At 44.7% G+C, this 12,204-nt stretch overlaps 1 protein-coding gene across 6 annotated transcripts in view; it reads right to left on the bottom strand.

The window, feature by feature from the left end:
- Positions 1-3,454: 3,454 nt before the first annotated feature.
- The window catches only part of CBY2 (chibby family member 2), a 79,902-nt gene continuing 71,152 nt past the window's right edge, over positions 3,455-12,204 (bottom strand). For 5 of the 6 annotated variants that reach the window (XM_058437862.1, XM_058437859.1, XM_058437860.1 and 2 more), the window contains one exon: positions 3,455-4,866. In XM_058437862.1, coding sequence (XP_058293845.1) covers positions 3,637-4,866 — 1,230 coding nt within the window. In that variant the 3' untranslated portion in view covers positions 3,455-3,636. Of the gene's footprint in view, positions 4,867-11,681; positions 11,801-12,204 lie in introns of all 6 variants that reach the window. The other variant, XM_058437865.1, reaches the window with a different exon arrangement.

Raw genomic sequence — 12,204 nt, 5'->3', positions numbered from 1 at the left:
GCCAAGTCAAGGGCCAAATGGAAGAAGATAGGAAAAGTTGAATGTTTAGAATGAAGCCAAGACCTGCCCTGCAAGAGGAAACAACTTTGGTTCCTAGAGAAGGACTTAAGGTTAGACCAGGAGGCAAAGAAAAAGCTGAGAAAGGAACCTAGATGCTTAAAGGATACTCTCCTTGAAGAATGAAATTTCATTCTGTTCCACAAGAGGATAGATCCTGCTAGATTGCTAGCTAATCTATGACACGTTGCATTACACAATGAAATATTGTTTTGAAGTAAATCTCCCCCCCACTCCATAAAAATGATATTTTATGCCTCGTCTTGCTAATTTTTCACCCATTAAGATTCTGCCTGACAGAGAAAGTTGACACTGTTAAATAGTATTATGTTCTCTGAGTTCTGTCAGCTTGTGAGAAAACATCCAACTGCTGTTATATACATTAATCCAAGTTAAATATTTGTAACACAAACATGGGGCGTGTGCCTTTTGTCTTCTCACTGTCTGGAATCACGTAAGTCAATTTGGTTTCATCAAAAAAACAAAAACAAAAAGAACCCTACATTCCAGGGTTATTATACTGACTTAAAGTATGGTACGTCATGATGCCCTGAATGATGAATTTACCAAATATAGGAGGGCAAAAAACGGCAAAGGGCCAGAGGCCTATCAGCAACAACTTCCTATTTTTCAGATTTTGGTGGCAACAGGGGATAAATGATTTAACCTTTGTGTAGACATCGGTCACCTTCTGCCCTGTATGAAAATTAGGTGTGCAGTCAGTGAGAGGAAATACTCCTGTCATTTTGTTCTCTCTCCTTTGGAATTTCTGATGCTATTTTGAGTAAGACTTAACAAGTTCCTAAACCTGAGAAACAGACACAAAACAATTTTTTGTTTTTGAGACTCTGTCACCTAGGCTGGAGTGCAGTGGTGTGATCTCAGTTCACCACAGCCTCAACCTCCTTGGCTCAAGAGATCCTGCCACCTCTGCCTCCCGAGTAGCTGGGACTACAGGCACATGCCACAGTGCCCAGCTAATTTTTATATTTTTTTTGTAGAGACGGGGTTTTGCCATGTTGCCCAGGCTGGTCTCAAATTCCTGGGATCAAGTAATCCGCCCACCTCAGCCTCCCAAAGGGCTAGAATTACAGGTGTGAACCACCACTCCTGGCCCCAAAGCCACTTTTAAACTTAATTTTCAGAGACCAGGGTTACTTGGCAATCTGATCTCATAGAAGGAATTTGAGATCTGCAGTCATTTGGTCTACATTGAAGTCCCTTTTTGGCTCTTATTAGCTGGCTAACCTCTGCAAATCCCTTGGAGTTCCCGTTTCCATATCTGTGGAAGAAATGATACTGCCTTCCTTACAGGGCTCTGAGGATTACTGGAGGCCATATCAAGTGAAAAGTGGGGTGCAAAGAGTTCTGTGGGTGTGGGTGACTGCCTTTGGCTTGTTCAAGTCTCAGAAATTTAGCCAGCATGAAAAATGGATGAGGAGTGAGGATATTCCAGTCTCAAACTCTTGTCTGTCTCAATACAAAGATCAGTTTTCCATCAGCAAAATGGGTAAACTTCTTTCCTTAACAGGTGCCTACTCATTTATTTTCATTACTAGTGAATGGAGCATTACATTGAGAATCAGAAGGCTTAACTATCCTCTACAGTGATTCCTGAACTTTGCTACATATTAGAATCACCTGGGAGCTTTTACGTGCACCACTGCCCAGTCACAGCCAATATCAATTAAATCATAATGTCTAAGTGGGGTCCAGGTGTCAATATTGGTCAAAGACCCTCAGGTGATTCCACTATACAGCAAAGTTTGGGAACCACTGCCCAACTCCCTTTTATAGTCACCTAAGGGTACTTTTCAATTTCTTGGCTCTAAAGTACGTCCAACTTTGAAATGGGCATTGAAGCCCAGGACAACAAATCTTGAGCCTCTGCACCTGCCCCCGGTAAGCCTGACAGCCAACCACCCTCATCTCTTGCAGCCAACTGGTAAGTGTGAACTATGAGTAAGTAGAGGGAATCCAGGGGTAGGGAAGTGAGCCTGGGGTTGGGGAGAGCACAGGGCACTCCTTCCCAAACTGGGTGAATAACAGAGAAAACACAGAAAAAGATTTCAAGATCACATAAAATTGGGTAATTAGGGGTTCACCCAGGATAAGCAGATTACTTCACTGTAGGACTTGTTAGGACCTTTAAGTCAGAGTATGATTATGAATCTGCCCAAGGGGATTCTGGCAGCATTTCCTTGTGCAAACCTTTATTTTCTCAGTGTATTTCTAGGACTTGTGTTTCAATCAATGGTACTTGGAGAAACCTACAGTAGTGTTGAAATTTGTCCCCCAGGGGACATTCAGCAATGTCTGGAGACATACTTGGTTGTCACAGTTGGGAGCTAGGTGGCTGTTACTGGCATCCAGTGGGTAGAGGCTAGGGATGCTGGTAAACATTGTGCAATGCACAGGACAGCCCCCAGGACAGACTTATCCAGCCCCGGATAATAATGGCACAATTGAAAAGCCCTGGCTTAGGGTGATCTCTTCCCCCATAGACCTACCCCCACCCCCATAGCCCCAGAAATTGAAGATGATGAGGGAGCAAGAAGGATAGGAGAAAGAGAAGAGGAAGAAGAAAAAACTAAGGAAAAAAAGGAAGAACTGAAGGAGAAAAACAGAGACAATAATGAAGGCAGAGGTAAAGAAGAGACCAGGGGAAAAAAGGAGAGAAGCAGCCAGATTCATAATTGTCTTGAGAGCAAGCAAGATGTTCTTTAGTAGATGAAAGGATAAACTGTGATCTATCCAGACAATGGAATTTTATTCAGTGCTAAAAAGAAATGAGCTGTCTCTGAATCTATGAAAAGACATGGAGGAAACTTAAATGCATATCCAAGTGAAAGAAGCCAACCTGAAAAGGCTCCACACTTGGCGATTCCAACTATATGACATTCTGGAAAATCAAAACTATGAAGACTGTGAGAAAGATCAGTGGTGGCCAGAGGCTGGAGGGGGAGGCAGGGATGAATAGGCAGAACACAGAGGATTTTTAGCACAATGAAAATACTCTATATGGTACTACATATACTCTATAATACTCTATATGGTACTTCATATACTCTATAATACTCTATATGGTACTACAATGGTGGCTACATGTCACTATACATTTGATCAAACCCACAGAATGTACAACACCAGCAGCAAACCCTAATACAAACTTACGGACTTTGGAATAATTATGTGTCAATGTAGGTTCAAAGACTGTCACTAGTGTACCACTCTGGAGGGATGGTGACAATGCAGGAGATTATGCATTTGTGGGACGGGAGTCTATGGGAACTTCCTGTACTTTCTGCTCAGTTTAGCTGTGAACCCAAAACTGCTCTAAAATATTGTCTATCTTTTATTTAAAAAAAAGAAGAAAGAAAAAGGCAGCATGCCGGTGTCAACTGGCCCCACCCTCCTCACACCTTTATTAATACTCTGAGTTTATGAAGGCTGCTAACGCCGCTTTTCAATAGGTACGAACTGGTTGGGGAAGGCGAGGACGACAAAGGAAGGCAGGGGATTCTCTTTTGCCCAGTGTTCGGTGTCCCAAACTCGGCGTTCCGGTGCACAGCGGAGGCCTCAGACCCTGCTGGGCTTCTTGGGGTCCTGGCTCCTGTTTGGCATGAAGGCGTAGAGCTCCTCGATGAGCATCTCCATGCGCGCAGTGACCTCGGTCACGGTGTCAATGACCAGCTTCTGCTGCAGCTTCAGCTTGTTGTTCTCCCACAGAGCCTTGTTTTCCTGGAAGCCCCTGTGCTCCGCCCGTAGCACCTGCAGGGTCCTGTTCTCCTCCTGCAGGAGCCAGTTCTCATTGAGCAGGGCCTGCAGCGCCTGCCTCATCTCCCTCAGCAGCTGCAGGGGCTGGCAGCCGTCGGGCAGGCCCCAGCCCGCCTTGGCCTCCTCCTCCCCGGAGAGCCCGGACATGTTGCTGACCATCTCCCGCAGGGCGCCCAGCTCCTTGGAGTCCTCCTGCCGGGCCGGGGGCCCTTTGGGCTCCTCGAAGGGGGAGGAGAGGCCGGAGCCCTGGTCCTGCAGCAGCCCGGGGCTGCAGGGCTCCTCGTGGGGCGAGAGGGCGGGCTTGCTTTCCTCGGCAGGGGCGGCCATGTCCTCTGCCTGGGCCCAGTAGGCCTGTTTCTTCTCCAGCAGCTGCTGCAGCGCGCGATTCTCCTCCCGGAGGAGCTGCAGGGTGCTGTCCTCCTTGCCGCAGGGCACCTGCAGGGCGACGTGGTCCTTCTTCACCATCTCCAGGGACGCGCTGTCCTTGTGCAGCAGTGGCAAGGGGGCCCGGCTCTCCTCCCGGCCCAGCGAGGCCTTGTGCTCCTCCCAGAAGACCTGCAGGATCTTGTTCTCGTTGCGAAGCATCCTGTTCTCCTCGCGCAGGGCCTTGTTCTCCTCCCGCAGAGACTTGTTCTCCTCCCGCAGAGACTTGTTCTCCTCCCGCAGAGACTTGTTCTCCTCCTGCAGCATGCACTCCTTGGCCATCCTCTTGTGGTGCAGCTTGTGGTGGAAGGAGGCCGATGGGGAGAAATAGGGAGACTGCAGGCGGCAGTTCTCATTCACCCAGCGCCCGTCCTGGAACACGAACATCTCGTCGCTGAGCTGCACCCGCGGCGGGTTGTAGTCCAGCTCCAGGTCGGCCTGGGACATGGGGCGCTCCATGGGGTCTAAAGGCACGGAGGAGAAGCGGTTCAGCGGGTAGGAGTGCTGGCTCGCCATCCTGCGGCTCAGCCGGGGCAGGGCGGCCTGCTGCGCGCAGCGAGGGATGCTATACAAGTTGTGGAGCCTCGGGATGGGTTCGGCTGTGCCCCTCTGCGGGAGAGAATGGGAAAGCCTAGCGTTAACGATGGGACTGACACACTCGGGGCTGGCTGACAAAGTAAGGGGCCAGGACATCCCCAAATAAGCCCCGTCTGATTGTCTGGCCTGGCCACAGTGGGCGCTTTTGCTTCTTGGGGTCGTCACAAGGAAATGTGGCCGATCCTTGTCATTCCAGTGAATTCTGTTCTATGAAGTCATCTCCAATACTGAATTACCAAATATAGAACCATTGCTCCTACAGGAAATAGAGGGCTATGTTCCTGTGAGCTTGTGGTCACAGTTTTGTCAACCAAGAAATACATAACCTCATTTAGTGCGTATTGTTGATTCATTAACATCGAACTCACGTCAGCAGCACTGTCACGCATGCCCAAACAAAACTTCTCTAACACGTGTTTTCTCCATGTGGCACAGCATAGCCTTCTTGTGATTGGGAATACTAGACAGCACTTGACTTGGAATGGTGTGGAAGCCATTTTTAACAGCAAAATCACCAACAAAATGCACAAGAAGGCAAAACAAAAAAAGTGGCGCTAGATAGACTGCGCAATAGACACTATTTTCTAGCCTGAGAGCTGAAACAAGAAGGCTTCTTGGCTGGGACTCAACATCACACAACTCAAATTTTCACCTCTCTGTGCATGTCTGAGAATTACCATAAAAGTGCTACAAGTATTGATTTGGTGGATACACATTTTAGCAAGTAGGCAAATTCACAAATATGGAATCCATGAATAATGAGAAATAGTTATATATTATGGTGGTCAAAGGCATTGATTTTAGAGTCAACCAAATATTTTGAGTCTTTGCCTCACTACTTACGTTAACAAGAATTTGAGCAAGTTATTTGAGCTTTAATTTCCACAATTTCAAACTGGGATAATTGCATGTACTTGTTGCCTATTAGAGACATTTTTAGGATTAAAAAAGGTAATGTACAAAAGCACTAGGCATGGGCTCTGGCACATTCTGTCACCCTAAAGGAGGAACAAACACTGTTCTCAAGGGCCACCACCCACAGGTGTGTACTCACACTTAGCATGAGCAGAGAAGCAGAATGAATCATCCAAACAGCCACCCAAATTGCTGTGTCCAAAATGGCGGTGCCGTTGGTCAGCCCAGCCTTCTCTCTTGCCCATCTGAGCATATCCTTCACTCTTAGCCACCCTTGAGTCTTTTCTGCTAGCAGCCCCTTAAACATTCACCCCAGCTTCCAACGCAATGCTAGACTCAAAGCAGAGTCTAACTAATAATTTTGGAAAGAAAGAAAAACCATCCCAGACATATCACTGAGCAATGAGCGTTCAACATGTGGTGATAAAGCCAGTCAAGGACCCTGAGGAATTCATGATGGTGGCCATGGACCTCAAGACCACAGCATAAAACGGGGCTCAGATCCACAGAACTTAACTCCAATGAGCTGGTAGCTTTCACACGTTCCAGTATAGAAAAATAACTCCAGTGAGTTTTAAATGCAGATTTCTGAGCCTCCCATTGTGAGTCTGATTTACTCAGATGGGGGTGTGGCCCAGGAATCTGCATTTCTAACCAGCTCCCTCAGGTGATCCTGGCAGCAGGTGGTTAGGACAGATCTAAGTCAAGTAGAATAGGCAATTTGCTTAGGTGAGGGTTGCACCAGCATTAAAGACTGAAAGGTCACAAGAATTCTCATCCTGATTTTGTCACTGATGGGCACTTTGAAACTAGAGAGCTCTCTTATCCTCTTTGGGAACCCAGACTTTTCACAAGTGAAAAAGAGGGAGTCGGGCTCCACGATCTTAAAGGCACCTTCCAACATTGAAAAGTCAATGAAATATACCTGTAAAATGGAAATAGTATGTGCCCTGCTTAGTTCACAACACTGTTGTGAGGATTAAATGAGATAATGAATGCAAAACTATTTTTAAAACCAACAGTGCCAAAGAACCGTAAGGTATTGTTATCAAGAAAAGTAGATTTCACTAATGCAAGAATTATAAAATGTATTCAAAAAGAAGTGAGCAGGTGGAATGCATACTGGAGAAGAGGTGATGATTGCAGCAATGAATTTAAGTAAACAGATCATGATAGCTACTTCCAAATACACCAAAAGTACTTCATCCGAGTATATCAAAATGCTCTCCAGATATCAATTCCTTATGTCTTAGGTTACTTCCACAACTGTACAGATAGAGAAAATAAAAAACAAGTCAGGCTAGCTACATTATATATATGTGTGTGTGTATGCAGAAAGAGAAATACAATTTGATGGTATATAAAGTTGGTTAGAATTCTTTAAAACTTAAAGAGCTAGATAAATAGAAGATGCAGTTCTATGCCATTAACTTTGCAATAAGCACGTCATTAACTTTGTAAGGATATGCTCAGTCTTCCAGATAGCAAGGGTTTGAGGGCATTCTGCAAGCGGAATTTTATTTAGTTTAAAAAAGTTCAGCCTCCCTGGTTTTGACATTTCTCAACTGGGAAAGCAGATTGGCTCCTGTAGCTGTCTGTGATCAGAATGAACCTCACTGTGGATAACCTGGACCATTTTCTGATAGGTTTAAGGTCCTGAGATCCAGGATTTCTGGCAAGATTAGTCAAAGTCAATAAGGCGTGAATGTTTTGTTGTGGTGGTGGTTTTGTTGTTGTTTTGAGATGGAGGCTCACTCTGTCGCCAGGCTGGAGTGCAGTGGTACAATCACAGCTCACTGCAACCTCCACCTCCCAGGTTCAAGCAATTCTCCTGCCTCAGCCTCCAGAGTAGCTGGGATTACAGGCGCATGCCACCACGCCTGGCTAATTTTTTGTATTTTAGTAGAGATGGGGTTTCATCATGTTGGCCAGGATGGTCTCAATCCCTTGACCTTGTGATCTGCCTGCCTCTGCCTCCCAAAGTGCTGGGATTACAGGCATGAGCCACCGCGCCCAGCAGGACTGAATTTTAAGAGGTCCTCTCCATCCTTGCACTAGATCTAATACTTTATCTCAGCAGGATTTGACTCCAGAAGCTATCAACATGAAAAAATGTGGTTTTAGTCAACATGTGCATCCCAGTCCTGAGAAGAATATGGAAAAAGGAAACAAATATTGAGCCTCAATTTCATGCTAGGCCCTGAGCTGAGCATTCTACCTACTAAATTCATTTTATCCTCACCACACTGACATATAAGATGTCATTACTATTCTTATTTTACAGATGGAGAAACTGAAACTCAGAGAAGTTAAATAACCAGCACTAGCTCCTTTGCTAAGACACAAACCCACTTCTGGCTCCCTGACCTTCTATGTGTGAAGTACACACATGGGAAACCACCATGGATTTATCAAAAGTCTTGCAGTACTTTGGGGAACATGATATCTTTTCCTTCAATTTATATGATGGAAAATTTCAAACATACACAAAAAGAGAGAGAATAGTCTAATAAATGTCCATGTACCCATCACTCAGCTTCACCAAGTATCAAATCAAGGCCACACTTGTTTCACCAGGCCTCAACCTGATTCCACAACCACTCCCCTACCACTAGGTTATCTTAAAGCAAAGTGACATTGTGTCATTTTATCCACAAATATATAAATATGTGTCTCTTTAACAGAATCACAATACCATTATCACCCCTTTAACATTTAACAATTATCCCTCAATATCTGCGAATACTGAGCCCATGTTCAAATTTCCCCAATCCTCATTTCATTTTTACGATCGTTTTATTTCAGCCTGAGAGGCAATCTTCTTGATCCAACTAAGGGTCCAAAGAGGAATCATGGATGTTTCTACCTGTCCATCTTTGGCCATGATGGCTTTTAACCCATGGCATTCAGCTGCCTGTGTTCTACATCCACCTTCCACACTGGGTACCCAAGGAACATTCTGTCATCCCCTCAACAGAAATACACTAAACAAAACCTTAACATGTGGTGGATACCTAGCCATGGACAATCTGGGTGTTTGCGCCCTGGTCCTTATTCACACATTCAGGTGACCTTGCTCATATCCACTCACTTTCTGACCTTAGTTTCCACGTCTGTAAAATGAAGGGTAAGAGTCATTATCTCTAAGTGCTCTCTTGGCCTGTCTCTGGTCCAGTGGATTCGCATTTGTAAATTGGCACTACTATGGCCCCAGCAGCCCTCTTTTACCAACCTAGTTGACATCTCGTCCTCTCCCCTAAATGGCCAACTCTTCCCAAGCAGGCTTTGTGCCCTCTCTTGTTCCATGCCCACAGCACCTAATCCAGGAAATGCTGATGGACTAATAAGTCCCCTTTACTTTCTCAACAGGAAACCAAATTCTTCTCCAACGACTGAGTCCTATTATCTTTCCTCCTATTCGCAGACAGGACCAAGAAAGTGGTCAAGTCCAGTGTTTGCTCATGGCTTAGTTTCTTAGAACATTTAAAAATTTTTCAGTAGTCATATATTTATTTTAATGAGTAATGGGAAAACATACCTATATTAAATATACAGGCATTTTTAGACATGACAAGGATCATGATTGAACTTCAGGAGAACATTGATCCAGAACAAACTTGTTTTTTTCCTGTGACATTTCTCTGATTCTGATCAGAGCTAGCTGGATTTAATCCTTAAAGGAAAGCTCTTGGCCTTGTGAAAATTCTTCACCCTAGTCATGTACCCACTCAGGATGTTATTGCACCAATTTTTCCCCTACATTAGTGTCAGTGAATCAACTAACATTAATTTGACATCTACTGTGTTCCAAGCTCACAGACCCTGCCCTCAGGGAATTTCCAGTTGATTTGAAGAATCAGTGAATAGCACCAATTACTTTTGGTGCAAATGAGAGAAGTCAAAATGCAGGAAGCATTAACGCAGGCAGCAAGGTGTGGGGAATAGGGGACTAGAAATGATAACATCTCCAGAGAGTTCTGGCTCTGCACTATATGAGTGCATGACCTTTACAAAGTCACTTCATTTCTGTGCCTTAGTTCCTAGAAAATGTGGGTGTTGACATGAATGAATCAGGGCCAACCCATATATTTTTGAAATGCCCAACTCGAAAAGGTGCTATTCACTGTTACTGCAGTGCACAACCTGTACAACCTTCTATAACAACCTCACCAACATCTGCCCTACTTCTCTCAGAGGGTTCGTTGTTCAGAAATAAAAGGAGACTTGGAACATTTTCTTTGTTTATAAAGAGCTGCAGACATGCAAGGGCTTTTAGAAGAGACATTGCTTAGCATTTCTTTAGAGAAAGATTATATAGAACAAGAAAAAAAGTAACACTGAGTGACTATAATGTGTCAGGTTATATGCTAATTGATTTCTGTATTCATATGTAATATCTTACCCAAAAGAACTGGCATGATTCTGCATAAGATTACATAGCTAGTAAAGGAGTGGAACCAGGGTTTAAAATGAGGATATTTGACTCCAAACTCCATGTTTATTCTAGCACTTCACAATGCTCAGACAGTTTTTTTTGCATGTGCTAATATCATTACTTTGCAATGGTTCTCTTACAACCAGGCCTCTCCTCTCCCCATAAGAGTAAGTTGCAATTATCTAGGCACAGTGACATATCCCTTGTTTTTGTGACATCCCAAGTCTTGGGAATTAGAAAGCAAATTTCACATGCAGTGGAGGCTTAATGAGTCCTTGGCAATAACTGAATCAACCAAAATACACTGAAAGACTGGGTGGAAATACTAGGTTGAACCATAGAAACTGTTAACATTTTACCATTTTTGGCCTACAAAAATGGCCATTTCTTTTGCCTTAATATATTTAGTGTATTTGATAAAGCTATATCCTCATTTCCATTCATATTTTAAGACTTTAAAATAGTCCCAGGACAAAGCTGTTATGGTATGATGTAAAATCTATAAGCATGGAGTTTTCCTCACGTGAATTCCACAAACCCCTAGGTTCATCCATGTACTCCCTTAGAGGAAGTTCCCACCACCCCCTGCACACAAGCATGCTAGTGGTCCATTTCATCATCTTGAATATATAATCCAACGAGGGTAAAGGCCCTAAATTTCCAGTAACTTTGGGCTCAAAAGTCCTTCCTTTGACTGCTCTTGAGAAAGTCACTTTGCCTCTCTGAATGCCACCTCTAAAATAAGCCTAAACATGGCTGCTCTGCCTACTTCCTGGGGTTCCAAGAGGACAAGAAAGTGGTAGGCAAGCTGCCATAAAGACTAAACAGATGGTCAGTTCTACTGGTAAGGTTTAAACATACCTGGCCTAAAGCACTATGCAACGTGGAGGATATTTCTTCACGAAAGGGCTACCCAAAAACTAAGCATCTGAGCTCAGCAAACATGCAGTTCCAGGATTCCAGACCTCCTTGGCCTATGTTAGAAGCTAGTTCCTTATCAGTAGGACTCCTCGACCAGTGGTATCGCTGGATTGGTTTCGTGGGCCAAGCTAACCTGCCCTGATATGCTGTAGCCCTTGACAAGAGGTCTATGCCAATACAAAGCCCCAAGAATACCCCAGTAATGTTCTCCTAAGCCTGGGAGGTACAGCCTGTGTAGCATGGTGCAACTGATCATGAAAAAAAAAAGATTGTCTCTTTCCTGGTCTCTAGGAAATGCCCTCACATAGAGATCCAGTAGGTAGGAAAGAAAAAGGTTGGCTTCTTCATGGAGGAATGGGATATGTAGCTGATGCAGAAGGGGAATAAGTTGGTTATGGGCTCATCATGCCTTCCCGTCGGGTGCTAGAAAGGTGCCAAGAGACTCTGTCCTCAGGGGAAATGTGCTCATAGCTGTAACCCAATGATGCATTAGTGCCAGGGATCCAGGAAGGGCCGTGGACACGAACATCGCCCTCACAGAAGCCTGATGTCCCACCTGTGGATTGGAATTCTTCCTTAGCATTCTTCCTTAGCATTAGGTCTGGCGCCCTCCTTGGTCCTGGAAGGAAAATGCCTGAAATCCGCCAACAACTGTGTCTTTGTCAGATCACCAACCTGGTGGCAAGTGAAGAACATGGGGGAAGGGGACAATTGAAAGAAGGGAGGCAAAAAGCAAAGGCCAAAGGGCAAAGCGAAAAGGGGAAGTGAAAGCATCAAAATCTCTTACTGGTGCTACAGGACTTGTAGCAACAGGTCTCTCTGGGTGGGACCTTCTGGGGTAGAATTACTGGGGTTGTGGTTTCCCATCCAAAGAGTTTGGGGATGGGATTGAACAGCAACTAGCCAGGCTTAGCTGACACACACTGATGTCTCTCCACCCCTGGAAAAATGTGGCTACCACAGCCCAGAAGAGATGTCCAAACACTGCTGATAGAGTCCAAGCCTGCTTAAACACCAACTTTGCCAACATTACTGAGGGTTACTATCAGAGAGCATTCAGCCATCTGAGGTACTTTCAA

Source organism: Hylobates moloch, unplaced genomic scaffold, assembly GCF_009828535.3.
Source record: "Hylobates moloch isolate HMO894 unplaced genomic scaffold, HMol_V3 SCAFFOLD_4, whole genome shotgun sequence".
Taxonomy (NCBI): domain Eukaryota; kingdom Metazoa; phylum Chordata; class Mammalia; order Primates; family Hylobatidae; genus Hylobates; species Hylobates moloch.
The sequence above is the reverse complement of the archived record's forward strand: the minus strand, read 5'-3'. Positions and strand labels throughout refer to the sequence as shown.